This window comes from Somniosus microcephalus, chromosome 14 (assembly GCF_052327205.1).
Source record: "Somniosus microcephalus isolate GS21.2 chromosome 14, FLI_Smic_1.0, whole genome shotgun sequence".
Taxonomy (NCBI): Eukaryota; Metazoa; Chordata; class Chondrichthyes; order Squaliformes; family Somniosidae; genus Somniosus; species Somniosus microcephalus.
Window position 1 is genome coordinate 69,728,085 of NC_141000.1, and position 20,214 is coordinate 69,748,298.

Below are 20,214 nucleotides of genomic sequence, written 5' to 3' on the forward strand. Positions count from 1 at the left end.
TCACCTAGCTGTGATACACCTGAGCTGGAAGCATTTGCTGGTGACTCTTGAAGGGAAGATTTCCTCTATGTTTTATGTAACAAAATATTGAACCAATTTATAAAGAACACATTTATGATTTCCCTGCACATAGACAAAATCTGCTACTTTGGAATGAAAACCATTTCCATTACTTAGAACTAGCATCCTGAACTTTGCTACAACCTTCTATTTGCCACAAATGTATAAATTGTGTATTTCTCATTGATCTGTCATTGTGCTTCACACAATTTTTAAAATATTATATATTGTGCTATGTTTCCTGCTATTGCATTGCTCACTTGCATATATTATATAGCCATTAACTTTATAATGAATGAGAAGAAAATGTTGAACTCTCCTGTCCAAAGTTATACTTTATAAGTAACCCTGGTGTGATATTTTTGAATGTTTTTTTATATCCCAAGAAACATCCAAACGATCATTATGTCACCTTTGATGTCATTCCTTTTTAGTCACATGGTTACCAGAGACCAATGGTCAGCAGTTACCGTGGGCCAATGACAACTGTGATATATTAGTCATATTGTTTCTGCACATCAATCACAACATTCAAAAGAATCAAGCAACGATTGGAATGTAACAATCCAATGAGCCATTGTGTATAAACTGAAATATGCCGAGTTCCTGCCTCGCTTAGTCAACCTTTACCACTATCAGTTCACACCCATGTCAGTCAAATGTTTAAAAGAAAAATCAGGTTGGTCACATGCTTGCAATCACATTTCTAGAAAGTGATACAAATGGAATGTTCATATGATTACTATTAGTCAATGAGATTGCTCAAAAGGGACATACACCTTTTTTGTTAAATAAGACTTTTTTTATTGTTGCTTTCTTATTTTTTTGTTATATATCTTGAGATCAGAAAATATTCCGCTGAAAACTGACAACTTTACATTTCTCCAAAGCAACAAAGTTTACCAGTGGTGTTCTCACAACTTTAGACCTGTTGTGTTTCTAAAGTGCAAAGTCCACAGTAGGATGCATGCTTTAGACCTCAATACTATGAGCCTTTTTGGACTGATGTACACTATTACTCATTCCCTTTTCCCAACAGTACTTTAAAGTTCTTTTTTCCCATTGGCAGCACAGTCAAACTCCCATATGTCTGCTTCATTACCGTTGTTTTCTTCCCATTTTGCTCTACTGAATCATGCTGCTTTATGGTGTCGTAGGCTCCAGCAGCCCTCCAGTACCTCATTCAAGTGATTGATCTTCACGTGTGAGCATCAACATGAATGTTGCAGGATATTTGACCATTGGGCATCATAGCCAAGCCTGATCCTACCTTCAGCACATGCAACCGCTAGCATGCACAGAATTAATGAATAATGACTAGGAACTGATTGCCCCTTGCCCAATCTGAGGACAACGGGGCCAATTTACATGGCACCAGTGCATTCCCAGCTGAGATCAGCCAAGTCAACATTGATAAGGGATCAAACATGACATCTTCCTGGTCTGCATGGATCAGTAAAATCTCATGTGCATTTAACCACGGAGTCATCATCATTTTTCTCTGTTTATTACGGCAGCAGATTATCTATAAAAACAAAGTTCTCAAGTTAAATGCAAAATCAATACAGGAAACTCTGGTCTCCGGCACCGACGGGACCGGCGTGTTGCCGGTTTATCAAAAATTCCGGATGACGGAGAGGGTTATCTACCGAGGCTATTTTTAACAAAGAAAAATAAAAAAATCAAGAAATGTGCAGTATACAGTAATTGGGTACTACAGAATGTTGTGTTAAATGGATGGTGGAAGATGCTTGATTAAGTACAGTACTGCCAGTTGAGGGTAATCCATAACTCTTTAATTACTTAACAGTAAAACAAAACTTATAAACGACTGTACAGTACAGTATAAAGTACGGTGGTTGACTGTACACTTATTCCAAGTCAACTGGTTCGTCAGGAGTATCCATGTCAGCTGGGTCATCAGGATCATGCACTTCAACAGATTCTTCAGGCACTTCCACTGCTTCAACTCTTTTGGAAGCTTTCTTAAACATGTCCCGGATGTCTGCTTGCTTAGTGGACTCTTGCCTTCTTTGTAGAAAGGTGGAATGCAGAATATGGAGGTGCATAACTTCTTGGGCAGAATAGCAAGAATGGCTTTCAGCAAATTTGAGTAATGAAAAAAAATCTTCTGCAGCTTTAGCTTTAGCCCAAGAAATCTTGTTCTCTTCAGAAATCTCATCCTCTTCACTTTCCATCTCACTTTCCTTTTCTTTCTTTGGATTCAAAACATTCTCCATTATTTCATCATCACTTAGCATATGCACAACAGCAACTTCTCTATCTGCATCAACCCACTGCTCAATATCACTTTCACTGAGGTGACGTAGAGGGTTTGCTGGGCCTACATTTTTCACCATGCAAGCCATTTCCATTACTGTAGTCCTCTTGGGACGAACATTGAACCCATGAAATTCCTCCTCTGAAGAAGAACCTTCAGCAAACATTACAGAAGGCCACAATTTGCGCCAGGCTTGTCTCAAAGTGTGACCTTTCACCAAGTTCTAGGAACATGCAACATTAAAGATGGCATCTTTAAGATTGTATTCCTTCTGAAATGCGTGAATACCTGTATTGTCATCTTGGCTTATCAGTTTACGTAGGAAGTCTTTCTTGGGTAACGACACTTGAGATTTTGGATAACGCCCTGGTCCATGGGTTGTATGAGAGAAGTTACATTTGGTGGCAAATAAATGGTGAAAATATTTCCCGAAACCAACTCGGATTCATGCGGATGGGCTCTACAATTATCAAGCAATAAAATGCATTTGCTATCTTCAGGTTTTCCTATTCTACGGAAATGTTCCCTCACAGATGGAACAAAAATATGATGGAACCCATTCGAAAAGATTTCCTTATCCATCCAAGCATTTCTTTGAGCTTTGTACTCAACAGGTAAGTGCCTCACATTTTTAAATGCACGGGGATTTTTATACTTCCCAATGACAAGAAGTTTAACCCAGTGTGATCCAGCAGCGTTAGCATGGTTACACAATCTTTATTTTTCTTGTAACCTGAAGCATTAGCCTCACTAGCCCCAGCAAACGTTGATTCTTGAAAAATCTCCAAAATAAGCCAGTTTCATCGGCATTGTATAGCTGTGTTGGCAACAAATCTTGTTGCTGCACAATCCGATTGAAATAATCGCAGTATTCTTCTGCGGCGTCGTGATCAGCTGATTTCTTCTCCCCGGAAATATCAAGTCGTTGTATCCCGTGCCGTACCTTGAAGCACGTTAGCCATCCCTCAGAGAAAGCACACTTGTAAGTGAGCTCCATCTTTGCGTAGAAATCCTTCGCTTTTTCGATTAGCATGGGTCCGGAAATCGGAACACCCTCTGAACGCTCAAGAGAAAACCACTCATAAAGCACGGTATCCAGCTCTTCAAGCTTAGGCGTACGAAGCATACGCCGTTTCTCTACGCTCTTAGATGTCTCCGAGCTTGAATAAAACTGGAGCAGCTTATCCTTCTGCGATTTGATGTCGTAGATTGTTGACGAACTGATTTAGAATTCATTCATAATGTTGATACGCTTCTCTCCCCTTTCTAGTCATTGGCATATATCGATTTTCTGTTTTAAAGTTAACACCACTCTCTTCCTTTTGCTTGGACCAACTTTTGGGATTTCCATAATGCAATCCAATGACGACCAGCAGCGTGGGAGACACACAGTACCCCTGTAAAATGGCGGATCAGAAGAGACTACCGGCAGCGCGGGAGAGTCAGACTCCTGATGCAGGGTTTTTGAGGTGCTCCAACTTCCGATAGCGCCAAGAGGCCGAGTAGTGGCAGTTTGGAGAACTACCCCCACTGACTAACTCGGCCACCGTTGGAGACTCGGACTCGGACTCGGCAACATTGCCGGTTATTGATGTGTTGTTTTCGGAGCGAGAATTTTGCCGGTTAATAGAGAATTCCGGATATTTAGGTGCCATTTAAACGAGAGTTTCCTGTAGTAGGATTAATGCTTTAGACCTCGATACTTATTTTAGAGCTGATGTACAGTAACACTTTTCCCTAACAATACTTTATTAAATGGCATGTACTTATTAAACTAAAGTGTGCTGCCCTCCTCTCTTGTCTGATCATCCTTGAAACCACCCAAGTTTAGGTCATCCGATCAACCTTATTTGAACATCGGCAATGTTGCCGCTGGCATTAAAATAACACCAATCAGAACATTTTGGCTAGTGGTGAGATTGGGCAGCTTCTAAGTAGCAATGTGTTGTCAATAAAAACAGAAAATGCTGGAAATACTCAGCAGGTCAGGCAGCATCTGTGGAGAGAGAAACAGAGTTAACGTTTTAGGTCATTGACCTTTCGTCAGAACTGGTGAAAGGTCATCGACCTGAAACGTTAACTCTGTTTCTCTCTCCACATTTGCTGCCTGACCTGCTGAGTATTTCCAGCATTTGTTTTTATTTCAGATTTTCAGCATCCGCAATATTTTGCTTTTGTAATGTGTTGTCAGTAATGGCCGTCTATAAATCCATGGTTTACATTTGTCATTTTACGAGTTACTGAGCGAACACTCTGGTTTATTACAGGAAGTTAAAGAATGAGCTAATCAAAATCCGTGGTGCCGGGGGGAATCGAAGAAACCAGCCAGTCAGTGACCGAGTCTGTAAACGATGCCAGAAGACGCTTGGCATAATCTTCTGGCGAGGGGACCTGTGCCAGGCCTGCAATGACCGCGTGTGTACAGAATGTCGCATTATAGTCAATGACAGGAGCTGGAAATGCACTGCGTGTGCTAAAATTGCGTATGTATTTGATTTTAAAGCAAATATTAACCAGCAAAATAATCCTAACCACTCTAATTCTAACTATTTAATGGTCAGGACATTTTGTGATGCAGGGTTAATCATAGCTACAAGTAATCACAGTCGCAGTGAAGCATTGCTGCTCTAGTCACTGGTTACCTATTGTCAACACCCACGTTATGAAAGTACAATATGCTTTCCCTCGTATGTGTAATCATAAAAATGACACTCTCATCTATGTTCTTTATTCAGTAATTATGTACAGAACTGCCAAAGCTTCTCAGAGATGCTATAAAAAGGCACTTCATCGTAAAATATTTTTTGATGAGCTTTTATATTTGGTATGGGAGAAACACCAAGGAGCATATGTTTATTTCATTTTGATGCCATCACGTGCCATCGATCCAATTTATGGTTGCTTGCATCGTTGCAGCACATCTTCCATCGTTACAGCAAATGTTCCATCGTTACAGCAAATGTTCCATCATTACAGCAAATGTTCATGAACAAATGAAAAATTACTTGCAGAACACATTTTCATGAAGATCATGCCCATTAAAATTGGTTATTATAAAATTCTGATACAATTTATCCCCAGTTAGATGGGATATCAAGCTGAAGTTTTACAGCTCTGCTTCTTTCTGCATCATTATAATTTCATTAATATACTCCAATTTCATTGAAGCCAAAATAAATAGGCCTGTACTGGTCACTAATCGGGTACCGGTTTTCAGTAGCATGAAAGGAGACTGTCAGAGGCTTGGAGTTCAAGAGTTCTTCAATGTCTTTTTAATACTTTTAAATGTGGTGAATGCATGCACTGCAGTTAAGCATAACAACTGTTCTAATGTTTGACATTTTGCACCTTCAAAATATAGGAAGAAATACAATACTCTCAGATTTGAAATTGCACCATGGTATACTAGTGATTAAATGCTTAAACCTTCATCTGAATGTCCTAGATTTATATTAGTTATTAATTATTCTGAATATTTATTTAATTATTTATTTATAGTTAAGTTTTTTTTAATGTGTATAGTAAATGAAATACCTAGCCTAATTTCCTCCGGATCTGCTGCTCCTCAATTGTGCTGATTATGACGCCACTTTGTGATTATTCTCTGGGTTTGTTTAACTGTCGCGAGTCTCCTTTTTAAACTGCTCCAATTCCCGCTCTTCTTAACTGCTGGGCTGCCGTGGATCTCCTTTTATACATTGTATCTCATGCAATAACTGAAATCAATGGAATGAAAATTGGGAGGGTTCTACAACGGTTGGGTGTTCCACTCCGCTAGATTACCACCCAGGCAGTGAAAGTGAAAATCACCCCAATTAAGTCCATGTAAGAAAATATTAAATATGGTATGTGCTTAAAAAAAATACATAGAAGATAGGAGCAGGAGTAGGCCATTCGGCCCCTCGAGCTCGCACCGCCATTTAATGAGATCATGGCTGATCATCCAAATTCAGTACCCTGTCTCTGCTTTCTCCCCATATCCCTTGATCCCTTTAGCCTCAAGAAATATATTCAACTCCTTCTTGAATATATTTAATGAATTGGCCTCAACTGCCCTGTGTGGCAGAGAATTCCACAGGTTCATCACTCTCTGGGTGAAGAAATTCCTCCTCATCTCAGTCCTAAATGGCTTACCCTTTATCCTTAGACTGTGACCCTTGGTTCTGGACACCCCCACCATCAGGAACATCCTTCCTGCATCTAGTCTGTCTAGTCCTGTTAGAATTTTATAAGTTTCAATTAGATCCCCTCTCGTTCTTCTAAACTCTAGCGAATATAAACCGAATCGACCCAATCTCTCCTCATACTTAATTCCTGCCATCCCAGGTATCAGTCTGGTGAATCTTCGCTGCACTCTCTCAATGGCAAGGACATCCTTCCTCAGATAAGCTGACCAAAACTGCACACAATACTCGAGGTGTGGTCTCACCAAGGCCCTGTACAACTGCAGCAAGACATCCTTGCTCCTGTACTCAAATTCTCTCGCTATGAAGGCCAACATACCATTTGCCTTCTTAATCACCTGCTGCACCTGCATGCTTACCTTCAGTGACTGGTGCACAAGGACACCCAGGTCTCGTTGCACTTCCCCTTTTCCCAATCTATTGCCGTTCAGATAATAATCTGTCTTCCTGTTTTTGCCACCGAAGTGGATAACCTCGCATTTATCCACATTGGGCAGATGCATGGCAAATGCAGTATAATCACCCAGCCTGTCCAAATCATACTGGAGTTTCTCTGCATCCTCCTCACAGCACACACGCCCACCCAGCTTTGTGTTGTCTGCAAACTTGGAGAAATTGCATCTAGTTCCCTTGTCTAGATCATTTATATATATTGTGAATAGCTGGGGTCCTAGCAACGATCCCTGCGGTACCCCACTAGTCACTGCCTGCCACTCGGGAAAAGACCCATTTATTCCAACTCTTTGCTTCCTGTCTGCCAACCAGTTCTGTATCCAAGACAGTACCTTACCCCCAATTCCATGTGCTTTAACTTTACACGCTAATCTCTTATGCAGGACCTTATGGAAAGCCTTCTGAAAGTATAAATACACCACATCCACTGGTTCTCCCTTATCAGTTACATCCTCAAAAAATTCCAGTAGATTAGTCAAGCATGATTTACCTTTTGTAAATCCATGTTGACTTTGTCCGATCCTGTCACTGTTTTCCAAGTGCTCTATTACATCTTTTATAATGGACTCTAGCATTTTCCCCACTACTGACGTCAGGCTTACCGGTCTATAATTCCCCATTTTCTCTCTACCACCCTTTTTAAATAGTGGAGTTACATTAGCTATCCTCCAATCCATGGGAACTGTTCCAGAGTCTATAGAATTTGGAAGATGACCAGCAATGCATCTACTTTTTCTAGGGCCACTTCCTTAAGTGACCCAGGATGTATCTGATTATCAGGCCCTGGGGATTTATCGGCCTTCAATCCCATCAATTTCCCTAACACCATTTCCTTACAAATACTGATTTCATTCAATTCCTCCCTGTGTTCCCCGACATCTCTGGGAGGTTGTTTGTGTCCTCCTTTGTAAAGTCAGAACCAAAGTATGTATTTAATTGGTCTGACATTTCTTTGTTCCCCATTATAAATTCCCCTGATTCTGACTGCAAGGGACCTACGCTTGACTTCACCAATCTTTTTCTCTTCACATATCTATAGAAGCTTTTACAGTCAGTTTTTATGTTTCCTGCAAGCTTACTCTCATAATCTATTTTCCCCTCTTAATTAATCCTTTTGTCCTCCTTTGCTGAATCCTAAACTGCTCCCAATCCTCAGGTTTGCTGCTTTTTCTGGCCAAATTATATGTCCTCTCCTTGGATCTTATGCTATCCCTAATTTCCCTTGTTAGCCACGGTTGAGTCACCTTTTTTGTTTTATTTTTATGCCAAACAGGGATGAACAAATTCTGTAGTTCACCCATGTGATCTTTAAATGTTTGCCATTGCCTATCCACCGTCAACCCTTTAAGTAACGTTCCCCAATCCATCCTAGCCAACTCATGCCTCATACCATCGTAGTTTCCTTTATTTAAATTCAGGACCCTAGTCTCTGAGTCAACTACTTCACTCTCCATTTTAATGAAGAATTCTATCATATTATGATCGCTCCTCCCCAAGGGGCCTCGCACAACAAGATTGCTAATTAATCCTTTCTCATTGCATAATACCCAGCCTAAGATGGCCTGATCTCTAGCTGGTTCCTTGACATATTGGTCCAGGAAACCATCCTGTATACACTCTAGGAATTCCTCCTCCACAGTATTGTTACTAATTTGGTTAGCCCAATCTATATGTAAATTAAAGTCACCCATGATAACTGCTGTGCCCTTATTGCACGCATCTCTAATTTCCTGTTTAATGCCATCCCCAACCTCAGCATTACTGTTTGGGGGTCTGTAATGTTTTCTGCCCCTTGCTATTTCTCAGCTCTGCCCATACAGATTCCACATCATCAGAGCTAATATCCTTCCTTACTATTGTGTTAATCTCCTCATTAACCAGCAATGCTACCCCACCTCCTTTTCCTTTTTTCCTGTCCTTCCTGAATATTGAATACCCCTGGATGTTGAATTCCCAGTCTTGGTCACCCTGGAGCCATGTCTCTAATCCGAATTATATCATATCCGTTTACATCTATTTGCGCAGCTAATTCATCCACCTTATTACGAATGCTCCTCGCATTAAGACACAAAGCCGTCAGGCTTGATTTTTTTAACACTCTCAGTCCTTTTAGAATTCTTATTTACTGTGGCCCTGTTTGATTTACACCCTTGATTTCTCTGCCTTCCACTTTTGCTTTTCTCCTTCCTGTCTTTTGTTTCTATCCTTGCTTCCCTTTCCTCTGTCTCCTTGCACAGGTTCCCAACCCCCTGCCATTTTAGTTTAAACCCTCCCCAATGCTGCACTGAGGTAGGGGGTAGCACAGTTTCGAGTTTCTCAAGAGTTTCTACAAGTTTGTATTGTGAAGCCAAGGTGTGAGTTTGTGATGTTGCATTGCTGTTCTTAACCTCTGTCAAGAGTAACATAATGCAAAACGTTCAGAAAAATAATCTATTTCTAAGGTGTGCTGCTTTGCAGTATGGAAAAGGCATTCTGAAAATGCACAGGCTAAAGTCTGCCGACCAGAAAGAGACAGAAATACAAAGCAAGAAGGCAGCTAAGAGAGAAAGGAAGGGAGGGAGAAAGGAGAGAGAGACAAAAGGGAAAGAGAAGAGAAGGGAAGGTTAGGGAGAAAAAGAGAGACTGAGGTGACGGAGAAGAGGAGACAGTAGGGAAGGTGGAGGGAAATGGAGAAAGACAAAAGAGAAGAAAGAGGGAAAGAGGCAGGTGAAGGAAGAAGGCGATAGTGGCAGCTCGGCTCAATTATGATACCTCCCCTCTAAGTCAGAAGGTTATTAGTTTTAGCACCAATCCAGGAGTTGAGCACATAGTCTGGAGCAGTGCTGAGCGAGTGCTACATTGTCAGAGGGACAAGCTTTCTAATGAAATGTTATACCGAGGGCCCATCTGTAGTGTATGTACCTTAAAGAGAGAACTACTTTTACAGCTCCTGTATACTGTAGTACCGTCTTTAGACTACCCTCCTCCAGTAAACACCTGTTGATTGTTAAGTTACAGCCTCCATGTAGTTATTGGAAAACATACTTTAAGAATCACGGATTCAACAGTGGCGACGAGGTCGATTCGAATCTACCTGCAACTCTGCATTTCCCTTCAAGGATTCGCTCCGGGAGGGCGGTGGAAGAAAGTCGAGGCCAGAAGCACGGGCGTCGACCACGAGCAACCGCCCAGTCATCCGGCAGAGAGTGAACATCGCAGGGGAGGCTGTTGAGAGCTGGGCTTGGTTCCCCAGCCACGACGATCCAGCAACAGACTGGCAACAGGTACAGCGCAGACCCTTCCCGGACAGCAGCGGCTGGAGCCGACCGATGGCATAGAAAAAGCCGAGCAGCGTCGACGGGGTAAGAGGGTGAAGCGCACAGGGTGCAGCCAGGGGTTGAAAACCGAGCGGCGTCGAGGAAAAACAAAAGAGAGAGAGAGAGGGTAAAGCAGGAGCCGGGTTCAGGACCGAGCGGCGGCAACGGGAGAGGCGCACAGGAGAATGCGCAGAGCACAGCCAGGGCTCAAGGGCTGAACAACGTCCACGGGGAGAAGAAGGGAGAGCGCGGGAGATGCCATTGAGCCGCGGAGAAGAAGGGAGAGCGCGGGAGACGCCATTTTAGAAGCCGCAGCGGAGAAGAAGGGCAAGCACGGGAAGAAAGGAAAGCGCGGGAGACGCCATTTTGTGCCAGCGGAGAAGAAGGGAGAGCGCGGGAGACGCCATTTTAGACAGTTAAATCACACCCAGGGATGCCGAAGAGTGGCAGTATCACTGCGTTCGACAATGAAGTCGAAGATTGGGCGACATATGTGGAACGCATTGAGGTGTACTGCAGGGCGAATGAAGTGCCAGATGCTAGGAAAGCACTGGTTTTGTTAAATTCCATGGGTGCAAAAACTTATGGCTTACTGCGAAACCTAATAACCCCAGAGAAGCCCGTGGATAAGAATTTCGAAAGCATAGTGGAAATCCTACAAGACCACTTAAACCCCACACTGCTGCTGATAGCAGAAAGATTTAAGTTCCACAAAAGGAACCAGCATAAAGATGAAAGTAATGCCGAGTACTTAACGGAACAGCGCAAGCTATCGAAACACTGCCAGTTTGGATTGGGACTAGCAGATACGTTAAGGGACAAGTTTGTGTGTGGGCTTCAAAGTGAGGGAACCCAGAAACGGCTTCTATCAGAAAAGGACCTTACGCTGGACAAGGCTTTCAGCATGGCAGTATCATACGAAGCAGCCGCACGGGGCGCTGCAGAGATACAACGGAGACCGCAAGAATATGGCACCAATGAAATGTCATATGGAGCAGGGAAGTGTTATCGCTGCGGCAGAACAACACACGACCAGAAGGATTGTTGGTTCAAGGACCAAGTGTGCAGACAGTGTGGAAAAGCAGGACACATAGCAAGAGTCTGCAGGTCAGGGAAGAAAACCAGCAGCAAGAAATCTCCACAGGAGAAGTACAAAAAGGTACATAAGGTGATGGACAGTAGTTCAGACGAACAGAAAAGTGATACAGACTCCGGAAGCAAGGAGCTGGGTTGTCTGAAACTACATAAGGTAATCAAAATGGAGGATCACCAGACTATCTGGGTCACACTCAAGATAGATGGAGTCCAAGTGAAAATGGAATTGGACACAGGATCAGCCCCAACAGTCATAAACCAAAGGGACTACAAGCGGCTATTTTCACATATACCCTTGAAAGCTATAGAGATTGTCTTGAAGGCGTACACGGGGCAAAAAGTCTACCCCAAAGGAAAAATAAGGGTGAAAGTGATATACAAAGGCCAGGAAATACCTAAAATGGACCTATATGTATTGCCAGATGGAGGACCACCACTACTAGGACGTGAATGGATTCGGAAGATACAATTAGATTGGCATTCCATACAGGCACTGAAGGTTGAGCCAAAAAGGATGACGACGTCACACCTGGACGACTGTCAAAAATGCTAACTGATGCACAAGAAGTGTTCCAGGAGGGACTCGGAACACTAAAAGGCAGAACAGCGACGATTAAAATAGAGGAAAATGCAAGCCCAAAGTTTTTTACGGCCAGACCGGTGCCTTATGCGATCCGACCAGCCGTCGAAGCAGAGCTGGAAGGGTTGGAACGTTCAGGAGTACTGTCCAAAGTAGACTGGAGCGAGTGGGCTACACCCATCGTTCCTGCAATGAAGAGGTCGTTGAGTAATACGCCTGGGGAACCAAAGAAGGTCCGCATCTGTGGGGATTTTAAGGTGACAGTGAACCCAGTCCTTCACACGGTACAATATCCGCTTCCACGGATTGAGGATATTTTTGCCTCGCTATCTGGAGGTAAATGCTTCACCAAAATTGATCTGGCCCAGGCGTACTTGCAAATGGAGGTAGAAGAAGCCTCGAAACAATACCTCACGATCAACACTCATAAAGGTCTCTACCAATACAACCGGCTGGTGTTCGTGGTAGCATCGGCTCCGGCTATTTGGCAAAGGGCGATGGATCAAGTCCTGCAAGGGATTCCAGGGACCCAGCGTTATTTGGACGACATCCTGGTCACGGGCGAAAATGACAGTGATCACCTCGCCAACCTGAAGAAGGTGCTCACTAGATTAAAGGAATATGGGCTACGAGCTAATCGCCACAAGTGCGAGTTTTTCCAGAAGCAGATCTCGTATTGTGGCCACGTTATTGATGAAGAGGGGTTACATAAGTCCCCTGAAAAGATTGAGGCAGTAGTCAAGGCTCCAGCAGCGGAAAATGTGTCACAACTGAGGTCGTTCCTCGGGCTGGTGAACTACTACCATAAGTTCTTACCAAATTTGTCTACAGTATTACACCCACTGAACACCCTACTGCAAACGGGGGTACCATGGAAGTGGAATGACGAATGTAAACGAGCTTTCCAGAAGTGCAAAGAATTGATCACATCAAAAGAGGTGTTGGCCCATTTCAACCCAGCACTACCAATTCGGTTGGCATGTGATGCATCACCCTATGGTATTGGAGCGGTGCTGTCGCACAAATTCCCAGATGGGTTGGAGAGGCCAGTAGCCTTTGCGTCTCGGTCACTAACCTCAGCCGAGCGCAACTACGCCCAGATCGACAGGGAGGCCCTCAGCCTAGTATGGGGAGTAAAAAAATTCAACCACTATCTGCATGGGCAGAAGTTCACCTTGCTGACTGACCACTAACCACTTGTCTCCATCTTTAATCCAAAGGAGGGTGTTCCGGTGATGACTGCACAACGGTTACAAAGATGGTCCCTTTTTCTAGGGGCGAACCAATATGAAATAGAATATAAAGGCACGAAACAGCATGGAAACGCTGATGGGCTATCACGCCTGCCACTGCCTACTGTGGAGGAAGCACCAGCAGTGGACCCTATCGAGATATTTTATTCGTCGATAATTGAACGATTGCCAGTAACTAACGCGGATATAGAGAAGGAGACCCGCAATGATCCGACACTGTCTCGGGTATATGATTTGACGGTGAGGGGATGGCCAACACATGGCGACTCACTGTTGCCAGCATTCTCATCCAGAAGAGAACAGCTGTCAGTATGCCAGGGGACAGTGATGTGTGGATCCCGAGTGGTAATTCCACCCAAGTTAAGGGAGAGAGTGCTCAATGAGCTTCACGAAGGTCATCTGGGAGGGGTGAAAATGAAAAGCCTTGCTAGGGCTTATGTGTGGTGGCCGGGGATCGATCAACAAATCGAGGACCTAACAAAGAGCTGCTCAGGATGCCAGAAGGTCCAAAATACACCACCACATGCCCCTCTACACCCATGGGAGTGGCCCTCCTCTCCATGGCAACGGGTGCATATTGATTTTGCTGGTCCATTCATGGACTCAATGTTCTTAATAGCAGTGGATGCTCACTCGAAATGGCCTGAGGTGATGAAAATGTCCTCAACCACTACAGAGAAAACGATTGCAGTCCTACGGACCATATTTGCCAGGAACGGTTTGCCAGAGCAGATTTGCTCTGATAATGGACCACAGTTTGTGTCCGAAGAGTTTCGGAAATTTATGAGAAGGAATGGGGTATGGCATTACACATCCGCCCCGTATCATCCAGCCACAAATGGATTGGCTGAGAGGTTTGTACAAACCTTTAAAAAGGCGATAAAGGCCATGTGCGATGATGAAATTCCACTACAGCATAAGGTGGACAATTTCCTGTTAGCCTGCAGAAATGCGACACATGCAGTTACCAACCAGACCCCGGCCATGATGTTCTTTAACCGAAGATTGAGATCTCGTCTGGATTTGCTCAGACCAAATGTGTGAAGAAATGTTGAGGATAAACAATTCCAGCACATCAATGAGAAGCCGACAAGGAGCTTCAATGTAGGACAACCAGTCTTGGCCCGTGACTACCGAACAGAGAAATGGCAACCCGGAACGATATGCACACGGCAGGGGCCATTAATGTACACAGTGGATGTCGGGGAGAATATTGTGAGACGCCACGTCGACCAGATCTTAGCGTCACAGGAACGAGTCAACCCCATGTCTCGCGTACCTGGGGATGAACCCGACATACCGGTAGCATCTACCTCAGAAACAGTAGCAGCGGAAACTGATGAACTAACCGACGAAAGGGGCCAGAATCGCCTCCGCACCAAGAACAAGAACCTCAGGAAAGGCGCTATCCAGAAAGGATCAGGAAGCCGCCCCAAAGACTGAATCTATAAATGGACTATTTCAGTTTAATGTGCATGTTAAAGTGTTAATTGTTATTTGAATATTATGGGTACTGCTAATCTAAAAGGGGAGTAATTGTAGTGTATGTACCTTTAAGAGAGAACTACTTTTACAGCTCCTGTATACTGTAGTACCGGCAGTGACCACACCTGTATATAAGCCTTGAGCATGCCTCTGTACTGTCAGTCTTTAGACTACCCTCCTCCAGTAAACACCTGTTGATTGTTAAGTTACAGCCTCCGTGTAGTTATTGGAAAACATCGTACTTTAAGAATCACGGATTCAACACCATCCACAGCCGAATTAAGAACTCTTGGGGCTCTAGAGATGAAGAACATTCAGGGCATCTCCTTACACACACACCCCCTCCCCCATCCCAGCCCTGATTCATTAAATACCTACCCCAGCACTGGGAGGCACAGGAGTTGATGGGTTGCTTCTTGTTCCAATGGGATTGGAAACGGGGTAGCTGAGCGCCTTCTTGGGTTGTAACAGGCGGGCTGCCTATTGAACTCAGATCGCCACCCCTGTCAGAGGCCCCATATTTAGCTAAAGCCCCTGAGCAAAGAAAAGTTGAGGTGACACCTCTTAACTGGGCGCCATTTAGTAAAGATTGAAGGTTTCCTTTAAATGAATGCTGAGTGGAATTTTTTACTTGGGCCTACAGATTACTGCTTCCTTTCCCTTTAGTAATATTGTTAAATTTCATGCCATTGTTTTGTTGGTGAAGATCTGAAAGGATTAGTTTTAGGCTTCCCTTGACCCTTCATGAGAGAGTGGCAACCATTTAAAAATGGATTCAGTTTCCCATCACAATCTTTTTTGCAATAATACTGCTGAGCGTACCCAGTGTACAGGACAATCCAGCAGATATATTTAGAAAATTAATATCCCAAAATAAACTAAATTTAGTGAATTAATTTAACATAGAAAAATAGGGTGTAAAGCATAGCGTGTAGGGTACATGATCCTCAGATCGCATCTTTATAAAAATAATCTCAGTATTTTGATACTTTTAATGTTGACATCTTTTGTGTAAGTGGGCAGCAGGTTTCAATTGAGGAACGGTAAAAACAATTGAAAATGAAGAATAATAGCTTACGAATATTGGGACAAAAAATTACTTGCAGTATTTTGGGATATCAAGCAGATCGTACAAGGCCTACACTGAAATTGGAGCCCTAAAACCAACATTTGCCCTCTGTCCCAAAATGCTACAGATGGCAAGTGAGTAGGAAATGGTTACTCACATATGATTAAGAATGACTGATGCATTACTGCCGCACTGGGTGAGATTTAAGCTCTCCATTACAGCAGCTTTAATGATGATAACCTGTGTATTTCTCAAATATTGGGGAGCACTGGATCCTAATATTTTTACAGATAGCCTATGAACTATTGCTGGCAGAAACACTATTAGCCTTCTAACCTGTAATTATTTTTACAAGTATATAATTTCCCATTGCATATCTTTAAATGTGCTGTTTTTAGAGAGAGTTTACTTTAGAGATGAAAAGTAAGCACTGGCCTAAAGCAACGGAAAAAAATTAAATATAAAGAAAATAATCATGAAAAATGGCAGAACACAGTTGGATATCATGGTATCTTTCTGAATTAAATCTCTAACTGTTTTAATATTGCTCTGTAGTGTCGCAAACAACAATGTTTAAATGAATCTCAAGAGTAATCAGTATGGAGCACTTAAAAATTAATTCGCGGACTTAATGAATGTCAATTTTAATCGGAGACCAACCAAATGGCCATCAAGAGTTTCTAAAATGTAAAATTCATAGTGTTTTCAGAGTTATTTCTTGTGTACAGAAGCTGCTATTGCATTGTTCTTTCTTTTTACAGACAGTTGAGGGTGGTCACTGGTGAATGGTTTTTTGAAGAGAGATCAAAACGATTTCAACCTGCATCAGGGATGGGAAGTGAAATCATCAAGCAGTCCATCATCAGGAAATCTATAGGTGGGATACACTGGACATTTCCTTTCGAGTTTACTGTTGCCACTAAATGTTAAAGGAACAATGTCCCCTTCTGTAGGTCTACATACAACTTCAAATATTTTAACAAATCTCTATTTAGTCTGGACAGGTGGTCTAGTAGTTACAGTATTGTCGGTTTAGGATTCAGCCCAATAAAATTCTTTAATGCTGTGGTTATTGTTAAACTTATCAGTGCTGCACCACAAACAGGGAGCTGCACTACTCATTAAAAATTCTTCACTTTGATTGGTTAAGAAGATACACACATTGCTTGCCCTGTCACAGGTTGCAGATCCTCTGTAGAGGGTGCTATGGTTTTTGGCTCTCTAATTTACAGCAAGCTCCAGTGCAAAAACCCCATAAAATGTCTATGGGCAAGTGTAACAATCGGCTGGTGCTCCGCCGTTCATTCGCTGCTGGCTGCAACATCCGGCCCATTGATATTTTCTGACTAGTTTGCTCAACAGTCTTCAGCAACTACACACCTTTTATGTCAAGTGAATCAATAGTCCTACTAAACAGCATCATCAAGAGTGGATATCAAGGGATTTCCGCAAGTGGCAGATTTAAATCAATGTGAGCACACATAAAGACCACGGTTTGGTTTCCTATGAATGTATAAAACTGATTTCAAGTTGACAAATAGAAAATAAGAGCAAGGGCCCTTTTAAAAAGGGAATCTTCATCACTTTGGGGAGTCAAAGTGTCCTAATGATGTCATGAAGTAACGTTCTTGATCTGCAACTGAGGTTGCCTCCATTCGTACAATATCATCAAGATATGATATCCGAAACAAAAGACTTTCCTGATTAATTCTACAAGGTGATGAGGGCCTTCAATTTATATTTAACTGGCTACACATTTACAGCAAGTACTAAGAAAATATAATTTAATAGACTTTGTTTAATTGCATGTTTTGATGATCCCAACCCAATGTTAAATTGGAGAAGTGGCAGGGAATTTGCTATATGATTTTTTAAAATAGTTTTATTGCACTTATTAAATAGTGTGCATAATTTGTAAATGACTGGTAGTAGTGTGGGCCTCAGAAAATAGAAGCTGAGGAAGTTTGTTACAGTTTATCAATTATTTGATTCAGTATCCTATTTATTGCCTTGCAATGACCTTTTTTATGCCTGTAGTTCAGTACTACATTAAAAATCCACTTAGCTGCTATGTTTCTTTATTTGATTCATTTGCATTTTTGCTCTCTGTTGTCTTGCTCTTACAACCCACATCATCTGCTCACCAACAAACAGCATCCTCCAGTCAGCAGGGTGGAACAATCTGGACTGTCTTTGGGGCATTCTGAGGTAGTGAAAGGCGCTATGTCTTTCAAGTCTGTCTTTTTTCCAATGGGGTCTCACAGATACACCCCTTTGGATGACAGAATCATATACCTAGATATTGGGTAGCAAAAGTAAACTTATGATGGTGAAAAGTGCAGGTCCATTTATGGAAGAGACCAGTAATGCTAACCCAAGAGAATAACTAGGAATTACCTTAAACCTGTAACACCTACCAATCTGAACAGTCATAGTGTACACCAAATTATAGGCATTGTGTTATCTGCTGTGTTACACTGGAGCCAATACAATTGTATTTCACCAAACAGACCAGCACTTTGAGTGGGTCTCAGTGGAATTGATGGAGTTAGAAGTGCTTTGTAGCTGCCTACTGGAATTATTGCATTATACATTTCACTATAAAGGGAAGGAAAAGTCACAGACATGGTACACTCCAAAGTAAACAATTTTCTGATATGCAGTCCAGGCATTTGCTGGGAGTGCTGAAGTGGAAAATCTCGCATTACAAATTAGGAGATGCCTTATTTTTGTTCATGTGTGCATGAAAAATACTATGAAAGTTCAGATTTAAAACATTTGAATATTTTGTTTGATCCAAGTATATGATTTATTTAATTGCAAAGTTTGTGGCACTCTCTGGAAACAAAGCTAAATAAGTGTTATATTTTTATTTTCAGTGGAACAGAAATGTAATTTGCTCTTTTCACTCCTTTCAGGAGGCAAGACTGACCAGCCAAAGGCAAAAACACGTCCACAAAATACAGAGGAAGCTTCAAGGACCCTCCCCACATTAACCAGAAATGAGAAGAAGATAGTTCCAGATGCACTCAGACGGCTCAAGTAAGTAAGAGAGGAACCTTAAGGATCTGCTGCATTTTCTGCATTAAATCCCTTACTGGGATATTGTCTCAGTTATAGTCTTCATTCAAACAGCTGGATTTGCTGTAAGGTAAGAGATGTGCAACTGAAGAATACTTTGGCCAAACTGCTTAGATTATTGAGGAGAAACGTTTTTTTCCCAATTTTCTTCCCTTTTCGTATCTTGTCCTAGAGTGGTTCCATGGGTGCCCTCTGACAACTTATCTCAATGGCCACTCTTCATATGTTAGATGATGACTTTCAGCTGGCTATTCGACTATTGGGGATATCCTGTTCCAACCTAAAGGCAGCACACTTGCACTTCCCAGCAGGGGTCACTGGACAGCAATAAGAAACAGGAAACCTTGACAAACAGAAGTCAATTGTAATACTTCCATTGCTACCTTGACTAAAATCACCTAACACAGGATTGAGCATGGGAGTATCGTGATCCATATACTTAGTATTACCATGCAGTGCATTTTGCCTTCATCCACTGGGGAAGCTTGCAGAAAATCTATTTTCAAATTGCTTACTACAGTAAATTGTATCAGTCAATTCCTTCTTAAAAGCAAGTTGCATTTTTCAACAAAGCACTATTTCTTTAGTGTAATTCACCTTTTGTACTGTTGCTAATTGATCATGAAACTATTATAGATGTCTATGGGTTATTAATTACCAGTTGGGCTGAATGGCTTGTTCTTGTGCTGTAAATGCCATGTAATATAATGAACTAACAATAGGGCTTAATTTCAACCTCGCAATTGTCAATTTAGTGTCAACTAGGAGCATTTTTGTATTGTCGGCCCACACCCACTAAGAAATGTACTGAGATTGGCCAAACACATTTCAAAGAGGGCCCTTACAGTCAGTAGAGAGAGGAGGCTTTCATTCCGCCAGTCTGCACTGAATTGAAACCTAGGTCCCAGAATTCCACGCACTACCCAGTTGCTAGCTCTTACCCCACTTGTTCTTGTGTGAAACAGACATGTAATATATTGGTATTTACTGCTTAATGCAAAGTGTAATGAATATGGCAATAAGGTGACTATATTACATAGGATTACATAGGATATACAACACAGAAACCGATCGTTCGGCTCAACCAGTCCATGCCAGCGTTTATGCTCCACTCGAGCCTCCTCCTGTCTTTTCTCATCTAACCCTATCAGCATAACCCCTTCCCCTTCATATGCTTATCTAGCCGCTCCTTGAATGCATCTATACTATTCGCTTCAATCACTCCCTGTGGTAGCAAGTTCAACATTCTCACTGCTCTCTGGGTAAAGAAGTTTCTTCTGAATTCCCTATTTGATTTCTTGGTGACTATCTTATATTGATGGCCTCTAGTTTTGCTCTTCCTCACAAGTGGAAACATTCTCTCTGTATCCACTCTAT

At 42.3% G+C, this 20,214-nt stretch overlaps 1 protein-coding gene across 3 annotated transcripts in view; it reads left to right on the plus strand.

Moving 5' to 3' along the window:
* sytl5 (synaptotagmin-like 5) overlaps positions 1–20,214 on the plus strand; it is a 139,381-nt gene that overhangs the window by 65,051 nt on the left and 54,116 nt on the right. For all 3 annotated transcript variants that reach the window (XM_086006622.1, XM_086006624.1, XM_086006623.1), the window contains exons 2-4: positions 4,609–4,824; positions 16,518–16,633; positions 18,675–18,798. In XM_086006622.1, the coding sequence (XP_085862748.1) occupies positions 4,609–4,824; positions 16,518–16,633; positions 18,675–18,798 (456 nt within the window). The remainder of the gene's footprint in view (positions 1–4,608; positions 4,825–16,517; positions 16,634–18,674; positions 18,799–20,214) is intronic.